The 22,746-nt window shown below is 32.0% G+C and overlaps 1 protein-coding gene and 1 pseudogene across 6 annotated transcripts; both read left to right on the top strand.

Moving 5' to 3' along the window:
* LOC133676565 (uncharacterized) overlaps positions 1-22,746 on the top strand; it is an 82,901-nt pseudogene that overhangs the window by 43,791 nt on the left and 16,364 nt on the right.
* Positions 16,899-22,675, top strand: LOC133676615 (uncharacterized). 6 transcript variants are annotated; one of them, XM_062098324.1, is made up of 6 exons: positions 16,899-17,133; positions 17,220-17,305; positions 18,185-18,414; positions 19,491-19,576; positions 20,179-21,487; positions 21,866-22,675. In XM_062098324.1, exons 2-6 carry the CDS (start codon positions 17,268-17,270, stop codon positions 22,510-22,512), a joined length of 2,310 nt encoding a protein of 769 aa, XP_061954308.1. In that variant the 5' UTR covers positions 16,899-17,133; positions 17,220-17,267; the 3' UTR covers positions 22,513-22,675. The 6 variants fall into 6 exon arrangements, with proteins under 6 accessions (XP_061954308.1, XP_061954303.1, XP_061954309.1 ...); XM_062098319.1 differs by having other exon boundaries at positions 19,780-21,487; XM_062098325.1 differs by having other exon boundaries at positions 16,900-17,133; positions 18,202-18,410.

Below are 22,746 nucleotides of genomic sequence, written 5' to 3'. Positions count from 1 at the left end.
GACAGAACTCACCGCTTCTGCGGAGTTAGCTGAACCAATCTATGAAGAATAAGCATGCAACATGTCGAGCCAATGACATAAAACAAAAGCGCTTACTGGGAGGCAACCCAGCACACAAAAAAAAAAAAGATTTGCTTTCTTTTTCCCTTGTCTTTTATTTTTCGCATTTTACTTTATTTTTGTCATTCTCCAATATTCCTTTTCTTTTATTTCAACATTGAGGACAATGTTATGTTTTAAGTGTGGGGGTATTGGGAGAATGTTGGTTTTCTAATTTTGGTTTTCTTTGTTATTTTTCAAAATAAAAAAAAATTATGTTTGATCTTTTGAACTCCCATTGGTTTTTAAGAATATGAGTATTATGTATGAGAATTAGTTGAGATAGATGAAGATATAAATCGAATGAAGGAGTGTGCATGCAAGTTTTAAGGTTTAATTGGTTTAGGGATTGACTTTGAGAATATGCCATGTTGACTTTATAGTGTTATACCAATGCAAGCTTTTGAGCCTTCAACATTATATTCTTTGATTGTGCTTTCTTTCAATGATATGTATCTTTAGAACTTGCTTCATATCTTGTTGAGATTACATTCATATTACATACATACATGAAGATGATAAAGGCATTAGGAATTTTAACCACTTGAGCCAAAAAGTCAACCTAAAGCATATTATCCTTAGTAAACCCCTTTTGAGCTTGTTTATCTTTTCTTTGCTTTATCCATGTATAAGCCTTAACTTTATATATGTTTTCCTTTTCCCTTGGCCAAGGATTAGTAGAGCATATACTAGTGATATTTCATGGAATTATGGTTGGAAATTATGTGAAAAGAAAGAAGAAGTGATGTTTGATGAAAAGATGGGCAAAGTTGCCAAAGGTAAAAAAAAACAAAAACAAAAATAGAAAAAAGAAAAATAAAAAGAAAAAAGTGTTCCTTTATATTCTTAAGATTTTATATTGAAAAAGCTTGAAATCAAAAGAAGTTAAGCATTGGTGATTAAAGATGGAAAATTTATGTGCTTTGATGGAATATCTTGTTTGAAATATCATTTTTCAGAATGCTCTACTTTCTTTGGTTTGAACCTTTTTCTTTTACTCTCTTTTACCTCACCTTTACCTTAGCCCCATTACAACCAGAAAATAAGACCTTTTGATTCATGCATTGTTTGTAATATGTTATTAATGGAGATGAGATTGAAGAGCAAGCTTATGGTAGAACATATTCATTGATTGAATTTGAGAGATTTAAACACATAAGCCCTAAACACATGAGTGTTGGAGTGTATATCAATGAAAGGACCTATCACTTTGGCATGACATAGATTTCATTTAAATCCCGACGATTAATTAAGTTTTGAAGTTTGCATGTAAATAAATTCATGAAAATTTATACTCTTTATCCTTCTTAATTGTGTTCTTGTTTATAATGCATATATTCTTGGATATTGATGGGAGATTAGAAGATTAGTCATAGTGATTTCATTTAATTTAACTTCAATTTGGTTTTACCTATCCTTTCTCGAGGACGAGCAAGAGGTAAGTGTGGGGGTATTTGATGCAACCATATTATTCAATAGTTTCACCCACATTTAACTAGTGTTTTGCCTATGTTTTATATATAAAATGCCTTGATATTCTTTGTTTTATGTTTTGAAGGCACTTTTGGATGAAAAGATGCAAAAAGGAGTAAATTGGAGATAATTGGCAGATTTAACCTTCAGTCGATGTTTTGTGCAGAGCGTCTAGAGGTTGAAATGAAGTGATTCCAGTGGAATTAAAAAGGTAACATCCATACCTTTCTGGACATCTAAGGCAAGAAAATAAAATAAGGAAGAGCATGGAAATCGCAGCCTTCAAAGTCAAATCTCGCAATCTGCCAGTGTTGACCTTCGGCCATTCCAACTTGAATATCTGGAGCTACAGAAGTCCAATTGATGTAAACTCAATTTTGTTGGATTCATGACTCAAATTTATATAAACGCTCAAAATTTAAGCCAAAACCGATGTCATATGAGGGAGATATGATTTTTCAAAGATGACATCTGAATTCTGCCAGCAAACAGGTTTCGTGAAGAAACGAGTCCAAATTACATTCCGAAGCATCTAAACCGATATCCAAGTTTTTATTTTAGAAATTTAGCTCCTCTAAGTCAAAGCTTGAAGATTTCATGCAAGGTTATTTCTTCTTTTTTAGGAAAATAGTATTGAAGTACTTAAATATAAACAGTCTACTTAATGGAGGACTATTTTGTAAAATAGAGACCTAGGGTTTCCTAGGATATAAAAAGAATGAGAGAAGAGAAGTGGAGCAGCCAGCCAAGGAGAGAAAAACGCCCCCTTCCTCTAAGAAACCCTAAATTATGCATTCTTCCTTCTTTTTGATTAGTTGTTCAACAAACATGCAAGGCTAAACACTTTTTCTTGGTTGCAAGGACACGGAAACCTTCGGATTTCAAGAACTGTGAGATTTATTTTACCTTTTCTTTTCAGTTTATATGATGAATATGTTTGTTCTCCTATGCTTATTTTTCCTATGATTGTTTATTTTAATTGCTAGAGCGGACTCTAAGTTATTATTGTAGACAATTTATTGTTAAGTTTGATATCAAAACCGGAGTTGTGGTATATGAACTTGTGAAGCAACTGAGTTTAATAATTGTGGCGGATCTACGTTATTAATCTTAAGGAGAACATTCAATCAAATCAAACATACACTGCGGACAGTTATGTTTTCTTGATTAATCAACTTATCTAGTTCTTAAGGCTGCCATTGAATTAAATTACTAGTGCGGACACTGTGGTTGTTTGATGGTTAGGGCTAGTTATACGGCGGATCTGTTAACTAACCAATGTTAAGAAGAGATAAATATTCAGAATATAAATTGATGTTTCGTTTTCATGATCAATTCTGATTTCTATAGGTGGATGTGTGCTTGTGACCAAGGTTTGTTCTCTTGATAATTTTCTGATTTTATTAAATTTAGTTTGATAGTTTTCTGTTTTCTTTTGCTTTAGCCTAGATAACGTCCAACCCCCCCAAATTGCATATCATCTAGCATAAAAATCTGACTTGAATCTTCCTCGTGGGATCGACCCCTTGCTTGCTCTATACTATCTTGTGTGTTGTGTTTGAAGCTAGGGTAATTAATTTGTGCGACCGCGACATCGCAACATTGGTCTTTTAGGTCAAATGTTTTGGCTTATCGTTTGGTTGTAATTGGTTTTGCCCTCACAAGTCCTCTCCTTATATACGCGAGATCTATAAACATATCTATCTGTAGTGTAAATAATAAGTACTTTATGGTTCAAATATTTTTTTTTCTGAATGCTTTGACATTCTTTTTTATTTCATTCTAGTTATTTATCAGGGGGGGAATGAAAAACAATTAAATATCTTTGACTACTACTTTTTATATATATATAATTCAAATAAGTTAGAAAAGAGAGAATAAAAATGGATTCAACCTCAACACCTCAACTAAACTTGAGATTGGGTTCAAACTTCAAGTAAACTAAGAGAATAGAAGTTGAAATGCAGTTAGGGAAACTATATCATACAAGAAGTTGAAATAAAATACAAAGATTATACTTCTATTCTAATCTAAACTTTTAATGTAAATAGAACTTTAAATCATTGTATTATTTATTTTTACTATTACTAAATTAGATGCAACAAAATATTTCATAATTTGATTTCGAGTTAGTAGCTTGTAAAGACTCGATGAAGATTTTAGAAGGCTTAATTAATTTTATTGAGGATTTAATTGTAAGGAAAATCAATTTTTTAGAGTCAATTTAGGTGTTAATTGGAAGAAATTGAAGTTTGGGGGCTGAAATTGGACTTTGAAATGCTTAATTGGTTAAATTAGGGGCTTATTTGTGAAAAACTTAAAGTTTGGTAGCCAATTAGGGGTTTGATTGAAGAAATTAAATACCAAGGATCATGATGTAAATGACGTGCAATTTCAAGGGTAAAAATTAGTGAAATTAAGGGCCAAATTGAAAAAAATTAAAATTTTAATGGTCAATTGGGTGTCTAAGTGAATTAATCAGAAACCAAAGACCACAATGAAAATGACGTTAAACTCTGAGGGTGATATTTTAGTTTGGCGAGGGTCAAATTATATGTAATTAAAAGTTTTTATGTCAATTAACGGTGCATATGCCATAATTGGAAGAACAGGGACTAAATTGAAAATTTGCCAAATCCTAAATTCAAAACCCTAAATTCTAGGGTTTAACGTGAACAACACGTCATTCAGCCTTTGTTCATCATTTTATTTGGTAGTTCACAATGATCAGGTTGGCACCTTCCAAGAGCTTGTTATGGAGTTTTAGATCTCTAAATGACATGTTTTCTTTTTCAAATAGAAGAGGAACATCTCTTCCATAACCCCATTTCCATGAAATTGAATATTTGCACCCCTAATTCTTCCATAAAAGTCCTCAACATCTTGTCCTTAATCAGTCATCACTCAATTTTTTAGATTCTAGGCCGATCGAGTTGACACTTTCAAGCGAGTGAATTTATAGCTACAGACCCCTAAATTGAGCAAGGTTGAATCCAAACAAAAGATGTGCACCCCTTCTACCAACTTCAGATGGTCTTGACGATGACGAAGGAATTGCTCCAACAAAGCCTCAAAAGTGGCCAACTCAATCAGCATTGATTGAGATACCTACACTACAAGATTTAACAGTTTTACCAACGAAAATTTTTCCGTCGGCGTAAGACACATATTCCGTCGCTAATTAATTTACCAACGAAATCACCGAAAGAAATGTTCCGTCGGTGAATCTTTCATAGGTAATTTTTTGTCCGTCGGTAAATCCGTTGGTAATAAAAAAATATTATTACCGACGGATTTACTGACGGAATAGACGTGTCGGTAATAATATTTTTTTATTACCAACGATTTACTAACATATATACCGAAAGAAATTCCGTCGGTAATTATTTAAAAACATTTTAAAAAAAATTCATTTTATAAAATTATAAAATAATTAAATTAACATAAATCAACACTCTATAATATATACTCAAAATGCTTGGAAAAAAGAATAAGAAAATCAACTCAAACAAATTTGCAACAAATAAATAAAATGAAAAAATAAATTCAACTAAAAAAATTCATATGAAAAAAATGAAGTTGCAATTGCTAAAAATTTAAAAATCCTATAAATAAATCAACTACAAATTGATCTCATATGAAAAAAAATCTCACAACAACATTTATACAATTATTAAAAACAAAAACAATTAAAAATAAAATAAAAAAAATATAGTGAAAACAATCATGAAAAAAGAAGAAAAAAGAAAATCTTACCTTAATGTAGTTGCAAGTGAAGCTAATGAGAGAAATTTTTTTTCATAAAGCATATTAATTAAAAAAAACTAAGAGGATAAAAGAAAAAAGAAGAAGAAGACATACCCAAGCATGGAGGAAAAGAGAAGGAGATGAGGAGAGAAAAGAAGAGGAAGAAATAGATATTGATGTTTTTTACATATAGTGAAGAAGAAGAAGAAGAAGAAGAAGAAGAAGAAGAATAATAATAAGAAATGAGTTTGTCTCTTGTGAAATAAGGGGATTCATGTTTTCTATTAGGACGCGTTAGTGACGGATTTACCGATGGATAATTGAATATTAATATTTTTTAATTATTCCGTCGGTAATTCCATCGGTAATATTTAATTTAAATTTTTAATTTCATAAAAAGTTTTCAGAAACCGCCAACAATTACCGATGATTTTTCAATCCGTTAGTGATTTCGTCTGTAATATTTAAATGAAAATTTTAAATTAATTGAATTTTTTCAAAAAAACCGTCAAATAACACTGATGACTTTTCAATCCGTCGGTGATTTTGTCCATAAAGAACAACAATTAACAGTGCAATTGGAAAATGAACAGTTCTGGAGCTCTCTGGAAAATGCCGATGGAATTTTCCGTCGGTGATTCCCTTTGTAATTGACATGATGAACAGTGTTCACAGTTTACCAACGAATTTACCGATGGATTTTACCGACGGAATTTATTCCGTTGGTAAAAATGACACGTCATCATTTTTTTTTGCTTTGTTTTAAAAAAAATTTTCCCATGGTAATTCCCTCGGTATATACCGAGGGAATATTTCCGTCGGTAAAATCCCTCGAAAATTTACCGACGAAAATATTCCCTCAGTATTTCCGTTTGTATTTTTCGATTTTCTGGTAGTGCTATTGGTGCAAAACCACCTAACCTTTTAAGGGTTATAAATCATCCCTCCAAGATCAGAAGGTGAAGAATGCATGTCTTTGCCTCCAAGCAAAGGAAAATCACCTTGGCCAAAACCACTATTGCAAAAACCATTAAAGGATAGAGGTTTCAACTATGAAATTTTGCCCATAACTCTCTCATTTTGATCAAAGGGCTTTGATCAATCTTTGATGAAATACATCAAAAACTTTAGAAAATCCCTGTAAAAAAATACCCTTGGAGATTTAAGCTAAAGGGAGGAGGAGAAAAAGAGAGAGAAATACTGAGAAAATATCCTAGTATTGAAGGTTTACGAGACTAGTATAAGGGTTTCTTCATCTTTGAAAGGGTAAAAAGTTTGTGGAAACAAAACCTTACAAAGAAAATTGAAAAGTATGGAGGTGCTTTTTTATAGTTTTTTATTCTATGGTTTGATTTTGTTCTCTAAAGCATTTTAGGATGTGTGTTGATCTTGTTGATGTAATAAAAGCCTTCTAGTTAAGTTAGTTTTTGATAAAACAATATTTTTTTTCTTAGTTTTGTTAGTTCAGTGAATGCATTGATAAGTCATGTTGTTAATCTTGGGTTTACATAGATAAGCTTGCTGTTTTTATTTGCCGGTTTCGAAAAATAGGATTTCATGCATGTGTTTCCATGATTTGTTGTTTTTTGTTATTTTTTTTATTCAAATGTGTGTGACTGTGATAATTTGGTTTGTGTGAAACAAAAGGATTTGGTTTTGAGGCTTGGTATGCATTTTTGGGTTTGGCAATAGGTTGATGCTCTTATAGGCAAAATATGGGTTGGTGTTCTTTATGTTCTTCCTATGAACATTGTCTTAGCTACGAGTTTTTGACCTGTTTTATTTCATTTCTTTGCATCTTCATATTTGTATGACATCATTAGACAATAATCTAAGGTCTTCATGCATCAATAACTATTTTATTTAAGTTTTAATCTTAGGGTTTTGTTTTTAGTACCAAAACATTTTTGGTCAAATCAGGATTATTAAGTGATAATTGTTTAGTTTTGTTGTTTGATTATTGATCCTTACATGGTTTACAACCTTTGATGAAATCTAGACTGGTTTAAAGTTCGTGTTATTGGAATCACTTTGAATATTCATTTGTGTTCTTCATTTTTTTTCTAGGGTTTGATTCGTTTTCGCAAACTTTTTAGGGTTTTTGTTTTCTTTTTGACAAGTTTAATATGTTTTTGTTTTTGTTGTTGACTTGTTTTTTGTTCAAACCCATGTCTATGGTTTGGTTTATAGTCGGACCAAAGATTTCTGATCAACTCAGTTGAGTTAACCCGGTCGGGTTAACTCAGTCAGGTCAAAATTGAATCAATGACTAAGGCTTTGTTTGGCTAGCAATGTTTTTGCTAAAGGTGTTTTTTATTTAAGTGTGTGTTTGACAAACGACTCTTAGGTTTATTTTGGGAAGTTTTATTACAAAAATAAGTTTTTCCCAAATAAAGCTTTAAAAAACACAGTAAAATTAATATATATATATATATAATACTTTTTTTTCTTGCATGAGCATTTTTTATTTAAAAAATGTAAAATAATTTGGCATGTTTCAAAAAAAAATATTGCATGGATTTTACAATAGGTTTATAAAATTCCAAATAATTTTGGCCTATATTTCAATAACCATACAAATTTTAATTTATGAAAATTAATGGTTAATATAATGACATAAATGTTAGACCTGTAAATATCAGGAGTTAACTATAAAATTTTTAAAATTATTTTAGATATTCATCAATTTAAATTGAGAGTATTTTTTTTACCATAATATATGAGTTGCCCACGTGCAACAAATGAGTACATAAACCATCCTAGGCCGTGTTAATATACAATAGAAATTTGAATGAAAAAGGAAATAAATATAAACAATATATATATGACGAAAGGTGAAAGTGTTAATGCGAATAAGTAAGAAGTTAAAATTTATATAAAATGAGATTTAATTGCATAATTGTTAATTGAATTTTTCCTTAATTATATTTTAGTTTAAATTGAAAGGAATGAAAGCCAAAATTGAGAAACTAACCCCTGGTTATTGGGATTAGTGCCCTGATTACTAAGAAAATTGTAGAAACTAGTTCTTAGTTAATGCGATTAATGTCCTGTTTAATGGGCAAATTATAGAAATTAATCCCTGGTTAATATGATTAGTGCCCTACTAAATGGGCGGATGTTGAAACTAGTTCTTTTAATGGAACTGGTGTCCTGCTAAATGAACAGATGTTGAAACTAGTTCCTAGTTAATGGAATTAGTGCCTTGTTGAATAGGCGAGTTGTGAGATCATTCCCTTGGTGAGTGAGAATAGTGGAAATGATTGGACAAATTGAATATTTAATTCATTGATTAAGAAAAAACATGCTTTGTTTAATAGGCGTTTAGAGAAAAAAAATCCCCCAGGTAAGGGGATTAATGCTCTGGTATATGTGTAATTATGGAATACAAATAATTTAATTAGAAGCTAAATACATTATTCTTGACTAGAGGAAATTTTGATATCGTTATGAAATCCAGAATTTATGTTAAGGATATTGTAAAGATGATATTGCATTATATATAAGTATTTCACAAATTGATATTATGTATGTATTTATGCGCATGAAGAAATTATTCTAAATTTTTAATTGTTGTAAGGTGTAAAATTTTTAATTTTATATATATATTTGCAACGAATATTTTTAAATATCTTGCATCCTGAGGCTAAGAAGCAATTCATGGATAGGAGCCTTTTGTTTAAATGAATGATGTATTTGGAAGAATATTTGTTTTGTTGTAATATACTTTTGCCTTTAAAAATGATAATGTTTAACTTATTTAATTATGAATGATGTAATTCAAGGAAGTTGTCTTCTTTATGTTGGTTTATAGTCATGTTGTGTACTTATTTAACCATATTTATTTTCTAAAACAAAATGATGCATGTCATGGACTAATTAACTTTAAATAATTGTTCTATGGAATATCAAAATATTAATTCTACTAAAAAATAGGAAGCTAATACTATGGTTGAATTATAAAAGTCTTGTATAATAGGATGTGCATTGTGATTGATGATGTTACAGGTTGAAAAATTATTGAGTCACTAACTTGGTATTGAAATTACAAATGAGACTCTACCGAAATTTTTGGATAAAAAAATTGCATCGTAAAAAAATGATCATAAAATTGTGATTTAAATTTCGAGGATGTTACAGTATTGCTTTTCACCCTTAAATGAATGGGCAATCAAAGAGGACGATTCAGACCCTAAAAGATCTATTAAGATCGTGTGTGTTGGAGTTTAAAGGGAATTGGAAAGATCATCTACCATCAATAGAATTTACCTATAATAACATTGATCAAACTACCATGAGAATGACTCCTTATGAGGCATTATATGGAAGAAGGTACAAAACTCCAGTATGTTGGGAAAAAAATTAGGGACATGAGATTGATTGACCCAGAATTGGTACAAATTACCACTGAGAAAGTGAGGGTCATAAAGGAAAGAATGAGGCAGCTCAGGATAAAAAGAAAAGTTATGCAGATAACTAGAGGAGGCCTCTTGAATTTAAAGTGGGAGATCAAGTATTCCTAAAGGTTATGCCTTGGATGAACATTATGTGGTTTGGGATGAAAGGAATGTTGGCTCCAACTATATTGGACCCTTTAAGATCATAAGAGGATATGACTAGTTGCTTACAAGTTAACACCCCCTGAAACTTGGCAAAAATCCATGATATGTTTAATGTCTACCTGTTATAAAAGGCCAAAGTGGATCCTTCTAGAGTTCTACCATAAGTTCCTTTAGAAATAAAACAAGACCTGACCATTGAAATGAAACCAATCAAGGTTCTTGATCGTAGTGAAAAGAAACTCAGAAACAAGAGGATACCAATAATCAAAGTATTGTGGAGAAATGCTTAGATATAAAAATGAATTTAGAAGAGAGAATTTGAAATTCAACTATGGGAACAAATTTTAGGGATAAAATTTTAACTAGAAGGGGAGACTGTTGGGGTGGTACAATGGACTGGAGGAATTGGACATAACTAAGTTACAGGTAAGTACTTCGTACCTTGTAGTTAAATATTTCAAGAATATGTTTAATTTCATTTAAATATGATTATTTCATTGTAAATCATGACATTCTGTTGTGTGATTTGTATTCATGAAAAGAAAGATTCATATTATTGGATTGATTGACTTCCAAAATAGAATGTCAAATTGATTGACAATCATGATGAGTTTGCTGAATTGATTAGAATCAATATGAGATTATTGGATTGATTAACTTCCTAATGGGAACGCCAGATTAATTGGCAATCATGATAGGTTTGCTAGATTGATTGGTATCCATATGGGATTATCAAAATAATTGGCTTCCAATGAAAATGTTGGAGTGAATAACCATCCCGAGAGTATTGTGAGGCTTCTCATTCACCTAAGAAAGAAGGAATTAGATTATCACATAGATAGAATTATAACTAGATAAAGTCTTTAGAAATATTCTTTTAAGAGTCTAAATTAGCTCTTATCATTTTAGATTTGATAAACGAAATCGATCCTTATTTTAGGTACCTCACAGGTTCATCAGGAGTAGCTATTAACTGTCACTTCCTTATTTAGAACTTAGGTGGACATTTTGTGTGATGTTGCACAAGTAGTTCTTTTGTGATAATTTCCAAACATTTCTTTTTGATATGTAAATTATGATGTATAAAAGTTTAAACACCTACAATTAGTGACAGATTATTGTAAAGTATTCTATCTTTTAGAATTAAGTAAGATTAAAGTTTTAAGTGTTTATCATGTATGTTTTAATATTTCATATAGAAAGGTTATAGTTAACTAGTGTATATTGTTAGTGAGCGTTTGGAAACGTGGTACAACCCGCGTTTCCAAAAAAATCAATTTTTTTTGCTAAAAATTAATTTTTTTGTATGTTTTGATACGCTGATCTTATTTTTAAAAAAATAAAAAAAAATATCATTTTGATGCATTTCAGCTTGAAAAGCACTTTGAAAAGCAACCGCAACCACATTCCCAAACAGGCTAGTGGTAGTTATATTGCAGAACTTGTCTATAAATGTGGTAATGATTTTCTATTACTATAAAATATGATGCATTTGATGATGAGATTAAATATATTCCATTCCATGGATGAAATAATAGGAGAAAAGTATGGGACAATTGGACTATAATGTAAATTGAGATACAAAATATCATCAATGCATGCAATATAAATGTTTCATCTAAAGTATTAAAGGAATAAAAATAGAATTAGTAAAAAGTATCATCATGTTCCAACCGATTGACCGCTAGAAAAAATGAACATTTAAATTCGTTACTGTCTCAAACGGTCAACCGTTTGATCAACCATTAGGAGGAGCTCAAGGAATACAGGAGAATCGGTCTATCAAATTATCAGAGTAAATTAAACCGGCTGGCCATTAACATTGATAGTAAACTGATAATTTTTTTTTTCTTATGATAGGGATGATACATCTTGTAACAATTTCCAAGTATCCCCACCTCCTCTTCTAAGATTTTAGGCTTTCTCTCATTAAAACACAACCTCCCAACCTTTTTAAAATTTCTCATTGAGTGGTTTCTCTTAGTAAACTTATTTGAAATCACTCTTCCCTACTAGAACTTTGAGAGAAATATGAGAAAATAAAGAAAAGAGAAAATAATTTTTGCATTTTTTTTCCTTGTTCATAGTTATTGGCCTTAACTTGATATAGGAGAAGGATGTTTTTATTTAGTTAGCAAAATGCTACTGCTAATTAACCTATGTATTATTTTTAGTTAATTACCTATCCATTAGTACTTTTCATGTACCAATTTATTACTAAATTTCGTTAACGATTTCTAAACTAATTTTTGAGGACTTTCACCCTTAATGAATACTTGTTTTCCTCTAAATTTTATTATTATTTAGCAGTAGTTTACTTGTTTTTAGAGAGGACGTTTGCATAGTTCTTTTTAGCAATCACTTTCTACTTTCTTGGTCAATTATTACTATATTTCATTAATAATTTTTAAACTAATTTTTGAAGATTTCACCCTTAATGAATAACCGTCTTCCTCTAAATTTTGTTATTATTTAGCAGTAGTTTACTTGGTTTTAGAGAGGAGGTTTATATAATTCTTTTTAGCAATTATTTTCTATTTTCTTGGTCATTTTGGACTTTTTATAAACTTTGATCTCTTTTAGTGTCTCTATACATATTGATAACGAACAATGAATTTTTGTTTTATGTAAATAAGAGTAAACTTAGTTTTATAATCCACAATCAAACTCATATTCATAATTTTATACCTGTTTTCATATTAGTTTTATATCTCGTTCCTTTGCATTAAACATAAACATGTGATTTCAACTGAGCCTTACCATAAATCCTATTGTTATAATTTGTTAAAAAACTATTCAAAGGGTTGATCTATTATGCTCATTTCCTTGATTTTATAGGTTAAAATTTTAAAGCCATCAATTTTTTTTTAAAAAAAATATAATGTAACCGATATAAGGGATGTGCTCAAGGTTGTCAAAAATGTATTTTTGACACAGCACAGAAAATGCAAAATAAACTTGGATCGTAAAATTATAAGGAATTTTTTTTTTCATACATAGTTCAAGCACCTTAAAATACGTGGTTCAAATAAAAATTCATATATAGTTCAAGTACCTTAAAATATATGGTTCAAATAAAAATTCATACATAATTTAAGTAACTTTTTATTAACTAACAATTAACAAACTTAAAACAAACAATCTGCCGGTGTGTCATGTAAACTAAAACTAGCTTCATTGCCTTCATCTTGCTCATTATTCCTCAAACATTCATCAATATCATTATCATAAAGAGGATTGTTAGTATTACTACTAGTATCAACACCAATATTATTAATGTTATTTAACTCAAAACTTCTTGAATTCTCTAAATTGTCATCAATTTGAATCTCCAAATTATCTTCAATACCATGACTCTCCATTTCAACATCATTAGGAATTTCTTCTTCATCACTTTCATCTTCTTTACCATTTTTTCTTCGTGTTGCACTGTCAATAGCACCAAGCAATTCAAAGTTTGAATGTTTTTCTCCCTCGGTTATCTAATGATCATCAAATGAAAGATCATCTACTACACCAAAATCATCAGCTTGCTTTTTGACTTGGTTATCATTCAATTTCATATTGCACATTACAAATATCAAGTCATTCATTTTTCTCTGGTGCCAACGATTTCTTTGTTTTATATGAACCTAAATAAATAATTCAAATTTATAAGATTTTTATCAAATATTGCAACATTTAAACTAATAAAATGAAAAAACTCACCATTTCAAATGCACTCCAGTTATGCTCACATCCAGACGAGGTACAAGTCAAGCTTAGAACTCGGATTGCAAACCTTTGTAATTCTGGACATTCATCCCCATAAGAATCTCACCATTGAGCTGAAGTTTTTTTTATCTCTTGCTGTCTTGACAGCCTCAATGCCAAACAACCCTTTTGCATCCTTGAATGATTCAAGTTGTAAGTCAATTTTGCATATTTCAATTGCATTAGGCACCATCCTTTCTAAGCATTGATATAATCCAATTTTAATGTTGGCATTAACCTTAAAATTAGGATTATAATGATAAAGAGGATTCAAATAATAAGCTGCTATATGTAAAGGTCTGTGGAATTGAAGTTCTCATCTTGCATCAACAATATTCCATATAGGTATATAACTATATAAAAACAAACAATAAAAATATCATTACAATCTAGGAATATCTCAATTGGAAGTATCTCTAAAGACATTCATATTAATAGATGACAACATTTGAACTAAACAATTAGCAAGATATATACTTTTTTTTTTCACATAATCAAAATTCACTTGTATCTTCTCTTTTGCTTCATCCATTACTTTATATATAAAACTCATAGCTGCCTTTAATTAGAAGATATGCTGCCTTACTACATATAGTGACATCATGCCAAAACTTGCTGTCCAAAACACAATTTTGAATTTATTTCCTTTCTTCTATTCTTGCAAACCTACATGAAATCCACTGTTTGAAAGTAAACATAGTCATCAGCTGCATTTTATGATCATTCAAACATCCTAGAGTCAAATATATAGTAGTAAACCGAATGGCAACAGGCCTAATCAAATCCCTTCCTTTCGTAAAATGCCTTAGCATGGAAATAAGAATAGTTCTTGAATAAATATATGAGGTGATTCTCCTCCCCTTAGAAATAGTTACTTGATGAACCTTTAACTTCTTCTCAAAATCTTCCAATCTGAAGTCAATATAATGGGTAGCACATGGTGTCCAAAACAAACTTTCTTTTTTCCATCAATAATTGTCCTGCTGCCTTATAATTTGTAGCATTATCAATGACTACTTGGACAACATTTTCCTCCCCAATCCTTTCCACAATGGCATCTAACATCTCAAATACTTTATCAGCAGTCTTGGACATATTAGAAGTATCCACCGATGACAAAAAAATTGTCCCTTTAGGACAATTAACCAAAAAGTTACAAATACAACGTCTTTTTTTATCTGTCCATCCATCAGACATTATTGAACAACTTATTTTTTTTTTCCATTCTAGCTTGTACTCCTCAAGTAATTTCATTGTTTGATCCACTTCTTGCTTCAAATACTTCTCTCTAATATCATAGTAGGATGGAGGCTTGAAACCTGGCCCATACTTTGCAAACAATTCAAGTGCCTTAAGAAACTCAGGGTTTTTTACACAATTAAATGGAATTGCATTAGTGTAAAAAAACCTTGCAATTTGTCGACATGTTTCTCTAATATCCTTTTTTAGCAATTGATTTAGGGTTGTTTGTGTATTTCCACTCCCACTAGCTGGTCTCTTTTCTTTGTTCTTGGAGCTAATTTCTTTTATTTCATCATCATCATTATTTTCACTATATTGATGAGCCTTTCTTTTCTTTTCAGTTGCTTCTAGATTTTTTACCAAAACACCCAAAATCATCTGCTTAATATTTTTTGGTACTTGCTGACATGGCTCAACATCCTTACGAGTGCAAGTTAAATGCTGTTTGAAACGAAAAATACCTTCACTGATAATTTTTTTACAATACTTGTACTGAACTTTTTTAGAATTCTTATCAATATCTATACCATGTTGCCATCCCACATCAAGCCTATTACCATAAGAATTTTTTCTAGATGCCATAAGTTCAACAATTCAAGAATCAACTCAAATCAGTCCTGTAATCAATCCAAACATTTTATGATTGTAATTAAATTTTTGTAAAAAAAAAGGTACCATAATAGATGTGTTAGAACAATAATACAACTAGTAATGGGGACATTCGTAAGGTTAAAACAAATAAACTTTAAATCACAGAGAATCATGACCAGTAATATAAATCAATAGTGACAATAAAATTAGCCAAGATTGTTCTCTGTGATTCATGCAGCCAGTATTATCCAAAACCTTATCAGCAGTTCGAAGACAATTATAAAAATTATAGTAACACTATCAACATCTAGACATTTATACTAATATGTATTTTCCAACATCTTTTTATTCCTTTTCTGCATGTGCATGCACTATCAGCATCTAGTATACCAATTTCCAAAATCACCTCTTTCTTTATGAAAATATTGCAAACAAGCATCCATCCATGTTTTTGAATCTTATTTAAGAAATACACAAAAAGCTTAAAAGAAACTCCACAGTGAAATGCTCTCCCATGACAAATTCATGTCTGGAATTTTAATTTTGAGAGAGCAAAAAAGAACAACGTAAAGTTCACAACCCACATATCAGCCTATAACATAAAATAAAATTAAAAAAAAAACCCCACAAAATCTTCCAAATTTCTTCTCGATTTGAATAATGTCATGTTGCATATATTTTTTCTTATCACAGTCTACTTATGGTCTATCAAAATTTAAACTTTCATCACTTTTAAATCATTCGCAAACCAAACCGATATTAAGCACAATAATTTATCAAGAAATTAATTAAATTTAGTTCAACTAATCAACATATAACAATAAAAAGGTTACATCTTTTTCCAAAACTTTCTCAACAACCAAACAAAATGACATTATAAATGGAACAACTTACGGTGTAGACTGTAGAGGAAGCCATTGATGATGGAAAAAAAGAAGACCGCTGTTGATTAAGGCTGAAGAGTAAGTCATTGTTGAAGACTGAAGAGCGTTGCCGCTGTTGATGAAGAGGAAGCCGTGAGCCGTTAATGATGGGGAAAAAAGGAGAGCGTTGTCGCTGTTGATGAAGAGGAAGCCGTGAGGTGTGAAGGCGTGAGCTGTTAATAGAGAAAGAGATTTGTTCTCTGTGTGTGTATCAGCAGCTGATACAAAGATGAAAGAATGCACAATAGCTAATAGTCAATAGCCGCTGGAGCCTGGAGGAAACAACAACAACAATTTATGTTTTCTGCTGAAATCGTTAAAACAATCCTGAAATCGTGTTTTTACATGATTTCACATGATTTTAACAATTTCATTTGATTTCAATTTAATTTTACTAATTTTTTAGTTTTTAGAATGATTTTGCATGTTAAGCATATATTAACTTATAAAACCATATAATTTTACAAATTAAATCATGATTTTAACAAGATTGGATGTGCTGTTTAGCCTCTCTCGAAAAGGACGAGCAAGCTAATACGAAGATATCTCTTGTGCCGAAGCCAAACCAAAACAATTGATATTTCCTTTTTAGCAACTTTGTGAAGGAAAGGAAAGAGAGCGAGATGGCGGGGAACCAAATATAGAATCCGATTAAAAAGGTTCCAATTTTTAAGACCATGAAATTCCATGCCGATTTCCATGTTTGAATGTTTTGCCATTGCCTTCTTTTCTCTGTCTTTAAGGTACACAAATTTTCCTTTTTCCTTTTTTTTTCTCTCTCTCTGATTCATTAAAGCCAACATAAACACACGATTTTTCCAATTTTCAGCTTCTATCGTACCCCGCTTAATCTCTCTCCATAGCTAATAACAAATGCATGGGTTTCGTTTCAAAGTTTAAGTTCTCCTTCCAAAGGTAAGACAGTACCGATTTCCGTATCCATTTTTCTCAAGTCTTCATCAACATTTTCTTTCATTTGAAGATATTAATCATCGTTGCTTTCGAAGAAACTGTCTGAAATTTGTCTCGGTTGTAAAAAAACGCGTAGGACCATTTATGTGTTTTAGCTTTCAGTAAAGTTATTCAGCAACGCTTTGTGTTATGCTGTTATTGTGGTTTAGTACTTCAGTGTATTTTTATTTTTAAATTCAAAACCTTGAATATTAGGAATCTGATTTTGTGAAATGGTGGAAAAAGATCCATATAACCTGCCCCAACTGGTGTGGAATTGAGTATTTGTTGTGAACCCTAAAATATAATTAGAATATTAGGAATCTGATTTTATGAAACGGTGGAAAAAGACCCATATAACCTGCCCCATCTGGTGTGGAATTGAGTATTTGTTGTGAACCCTAAAATATAATTAGAATAGTTAATTTCTTTTCCTTCTGACTTTCAATTCCAGTTGTGGAATTTAAATTCATTGAGGGTTAATGTGCACCCATTCCTTTATATATTGAGCTATGCATAATTAATTTAACCCATTTTTAAACAATCTTTGGAAATTGTAAATCTCTCCACTTTTCTCAAAGAAAAGGAAAAAGGGAAAAAAGAAAGAAAAAGATCTCCACTTATTGTTAGGAGCTTTGGGTGGAGAGATTTGAACAGTTGAACTGAACCCGGGCAACATATTGCTTTAAACCTTTAAAATTGAAGGCTTTCATAAATTTCTTAGAGGTTATTTAACTTTTCTTGAGAGATCCAAGGTTTGTTAAATCAAGTGAATTATACGTTGAGTTTGAGGACCTTGTTTGTAGGGTGATTTGATATTTACATGTAATTAACTCAGACCAGGTTTGATGAGCTTGTAGTTATTTATCATCCAAGCCAAGCTGGTCCAAAGGAAGAAACTTGTGACCTATGGGAAAGAACTTGGAGCACCATTCCTCAAGTGTTTCTATTGAGAACAATCATCCAGGATGCATGTGGAGCATACTTCATGTACTCAAGTACCATCATTGGCGATATATTAAGAAAAAGCTTCACCACAAGAGTGGTGGTAACAGGAAACATGCCAAGTGTACGTAAGAGAGCCTTTTCATTTAAAATGAATTTCTTCCCCGTTATTGTTCTCATCCAATATTAATGTAATTTACCTTCTTTTGAAAAGGATGTTAAGAGAAATGTGTCTATTGTATCGAATGTTTACTGCTGGTGGATATTGTAGTAGATGGATTTTCTGGACTTGAGTCAACAAAACAGCCTTTAATTATCTTAAGGTAGCTGGTAATACACTTGGATAATGCATTGGTTTTATGGGATACACTTATGCACAATGCATTGTTTTTACAGTTAAAGTATTATTATGGCTCACATTTTACAATCCAGAGTATTCTTATAGCTGAATGGTGACAATTTACCTGCAATTACTTCCATACAGACAGATTTTTAGAAGTTGGCTCCCAAACTTTAGAAAAATACCCTTTTAAATCCTCTATTACTCTTAAATATGGATGTGGTATCATCCCTTAGGTTAGCCATTATCTTTGATAAAAATCAAGAATAGACCAGTTTCCTCAATTTCTAATAGATAAGGTGTCTTTTTCTTGTCTGGTCATGTTAGGATACCTCAAACACCAGAAAAGGCATAAAACTGGACACTGCAACTAGTATATCTGAACCATGAACCTTTTCATCTTTCCAATCAAAAGATCTCTTTGAAAAAAACCCAGAGGATCTCAGAAATGGGGGAGGGAAGAAAGAAAAAACTTACATAGGATTCATAATTAAGTTGACAATCATATTAGAACTTTCGATCTCTATCTACAGATCTTAACATTATTTTCTTATTTTGATACTATCAGATGCAAACATTTTGCAGTTGAAGCTAGAATTGGATTCTAGCAAGTGTCCTTCTTGAAAGCAAATATATCCTTGAAAATAGTATTAACCAGTTGGGATGGGGGTACCTTTGGCTGCTGTGCCTTGGTTTATTAGACTATGAGAGTTGAAAAGTGGATTGTGTTTTATGCCATCTTTACATGCACAATGTCATAGTTGAACCAGCATATATGAATCTTCAACTGCTGGTTCTTGTTCATGATATAATGAGGTGTAAGATAAATTCCTAATGTGCTAATAAACATTTTCTCCTTTGCAGGGGATGGAAATCCAGGAAATATTTTAACTGATTCTAAGGTTGGTGGAACCCCTCAGAGCAACAACACTGGAAATCACCATTCAACAGTAAGTTATAAGTGAGATATCTTATTGCACTTTTCTATTAATGATAATCCTATTACTTTGTGTCCTGTTAAGTATAGATTCAAAGTGCATCACAAAGTAATATGTCGAACAAGAACCAGGGAGAGCTTGCATGCACACATAAAAACCTATCTATATATGTGCAAGGTTTATAAATACAAGGTTTCTGATATGAAGATTATCAGGTTAATGATAAGAAGACACAATTCACTTCAGCCACCAAAGCTTCTGTCAAATCTCAAATAAAATCTAGAATTTCTGATGAGCTTTCCAAAAGGAAGGGCCGACATTGCCGAAGCTCAACTTACCCTATAAGATCACCCTTGATGCAAACTGATTCCTTTCGCCATACAGAACTGTCAGATGAGGATCTCGTTTCTGATATAAGATTAAGTGATGGGTGTCCCACAATTGCTGAAGAACCAACCTCTTCCACCACCAAATTACGGGATCCATCGGTACCAACATCCTTGGAGGAGTACAATCGTGAAGATTGTGGCCCCATGCTCACTAGTAATCACCTGGGACATAACCAGGTTGATATGACTGAAAAGGAACTAATTGAGAATCACTCTCTTCTTCAGGAAAATTCAAATGATAAAAGGCAGAAATCAGTACATGTAAAGGGTCTCAGCACGGATGCTTCAGCCCAACAATCAAAAGAGATTTTGGATGCACTAGATATGATCAACATAGATAAGGATATTTTTAAAATCTTTTTACCAGATTCGACCAATCCTTTGGCTCATTACATGCACCATCACTATACATTCACCACTAAAATGGGATATTCTGTCTCATTCCCTTTACCGGGTTCATCATATGGAATAGGTTCTGGAGCAAGAAAAGGCAAGCAGAAGCAGGAGGGCCTGGAGAAGTTGCAAACAGGTAGCCATACACAAAAGTCTGTTGAGCCCAAGTATAGAGAATATATACGTTCAAAGTCAATGCCATCAATAGCTGCTGCAAATTCCTCTTTGGGTTCATCCCACCGAATTAAGAATCATGCCCAGAATCAAGTGGTTGTTAAGCATTTCAAGAATCTCAAGCAAAAAATAAGGCATGCTATTAAAGAGAGCAAAAATGAGAAACATAGAATAACCATGGATGCAATCCTTCACAAGATTCCTCATGGCCACAGGTTTTCCAAGAACTTGGAAAGGATTGGTGTTGATAATATGATGGATCATTTCATGAGTAGAGATGGTAAAGACAGTCCCAAAAGTAGCTATGATTATGATCACTCTCTTCCTTCTACCAGCAATAGTGAATTATACCGCATCAGCAGAACAGTATCATTCAGCGAATCACTGGACAGATATTGCCAGTTGTATGATTCTAGCTTTAACAAAGAAGCAAAACAACATTTCCCTGAGACATTAAAGATGAAAGCAGAAGATGGGGTTTCATTTCAAATGGGCGCCGCAAAATCCATGAGAAGGATTTTTTCCTTGCCAGACCTCAAATCTTTTCCCTATTGCTGTGAGGATTCTTCTGGTTCCTTCCCAGTAAGTCAAGTTAGAACCATGACGGATGACACTTTGAGCACAAGAGGTAATTTCTGTGAACAAAACAGTCTCAGTCATCCCACAGCTTCCGAGCAATTCTTGGGAGTAGACACTAAAAATCATTTAAGAGGGAATAATGTGGAGAGTGAATCAGATTCAGTTATTGGTGATGAATTGGGTACGATATTGGTTTCAAATGTTGAGACACGTGCCAGCTGCACTTTAGTTAGTGATGACTTGAGCAACTTGATGACAGTGGATAAGCAGGATATTCTTTCCCCAACTGAAACTATTACTGAAGTGGTAGAACTGACTACTCTGCCTGTGCCTGACTCTAAACTTCAGGATGAGACAACCAGGCATGCAAACATTTTTGTTGCAGAAGGTATACTTGTCAAATTGCCATTGGTTTTCTTTTCTTGCCAACGGTTTTATTTATTTATTTATTTTTATTTTAACTCAATACAACATTGCATCATGCATTGAAGTTCATGTATGTTCTCACCCGGTGTGTAGATATGCTTGTCAATTGGTTTCAAACTTTGATGTGGTCATTAATTTTTAACACAGAAGATAGCGTACTTAAAGTCAGGGCGTATAAACTTGTCAAATAGTGTATACAAGAAGGTAGCATAATTTATTATATTCAGATATGTGTTGAAATTTAAGTCTCCTTGGTTTGCAAAAAAAATTATTTCCTCTGCTCACTATTATTTTGTTAATTGAGTTGGTGTTTCATGAATAATGTTTTATATGGAGGCAGATCTTAATTATTCGAAGAACAATCTAGCAGAATGCAGCATGGATACACTAACAATGACAGTGACCGAGGTTGGAATTGAGAAAATAGATTTTTTAAGCAACATCTTGAATAATGATAGTCATCCATTCCAAGTTGATGCCAAAGACAAAGCCGAATTTGATTATGTCAAGGATGTACTGACGTTGTCTGGTTTCACTGGGAATGAGTTGCTTGGAACATGGAATTCTGATGACCAACCAGTACATCATTCCATTTTTGAAGAAGCAGAAGGTTGTATGCTCCTAGATCCTGAGTGCTGTGGAAATGAAGGTGGCAACTGTCATCACCTGCTATTGTTTGATCTAATCAATGAGGTACTAATGGAGATTTATGCAAACTCGTACACTTATTATCCAGTGCCCGTGTCTTCTCTTTCGCATGTCCGTCCAATGCCTGTAGGACGCCACGTCCTAGAGGAGGTCTGGACAAATATAAGCTGGTATTTAAGCTCAACTACTGAGGGTGACCACTCATTAGATCATGCTTTAAGTAGAGATTTAGCGAAGCGTGATGGTTGGATGAATCTGCAATATGATACAGAATGTGCGGGGCTTGAATTGGAGGACTTGATTTTTGAAGATCTTTTGGAGGAAATTCTTTGCGCTTGATTTTATGGCTGAATCATTTTGGTTCTTGCAGCGCTGTACGCCTTTTATCATTGCATATACAGGAAATTTTTATCAAATATTCCTGTGAACATCACGAGTAAAAAACATGGATAGGAAAAAATAGGGATAATAATAATATAAGAGTTTAGGTTATACTATTTCACTACTGTGAGGCCTGCCCTTTCAGCGGGTGGTCGGTTATCATCTTTTATTTATTTTTAATTTTTTAATTAA

This window comes from Populus nigra, chromosome 17, assembly GCF_951802175.1.
Source record: "Populus nigra chromosome 17, ddPopNigr1.1, whole genome shotgun sequence".
Lineage (NCBI taxonomy): Eukaryota > Viridiplantae > Streptophyta > Magnoliopsida > Malpighiales > Salicaceae > Populus > Populus nigra.
Note: the sequence above shows the minus strand (reverse complement) of the source record. Positions and strands in the feature narration are given on the sequence as shown.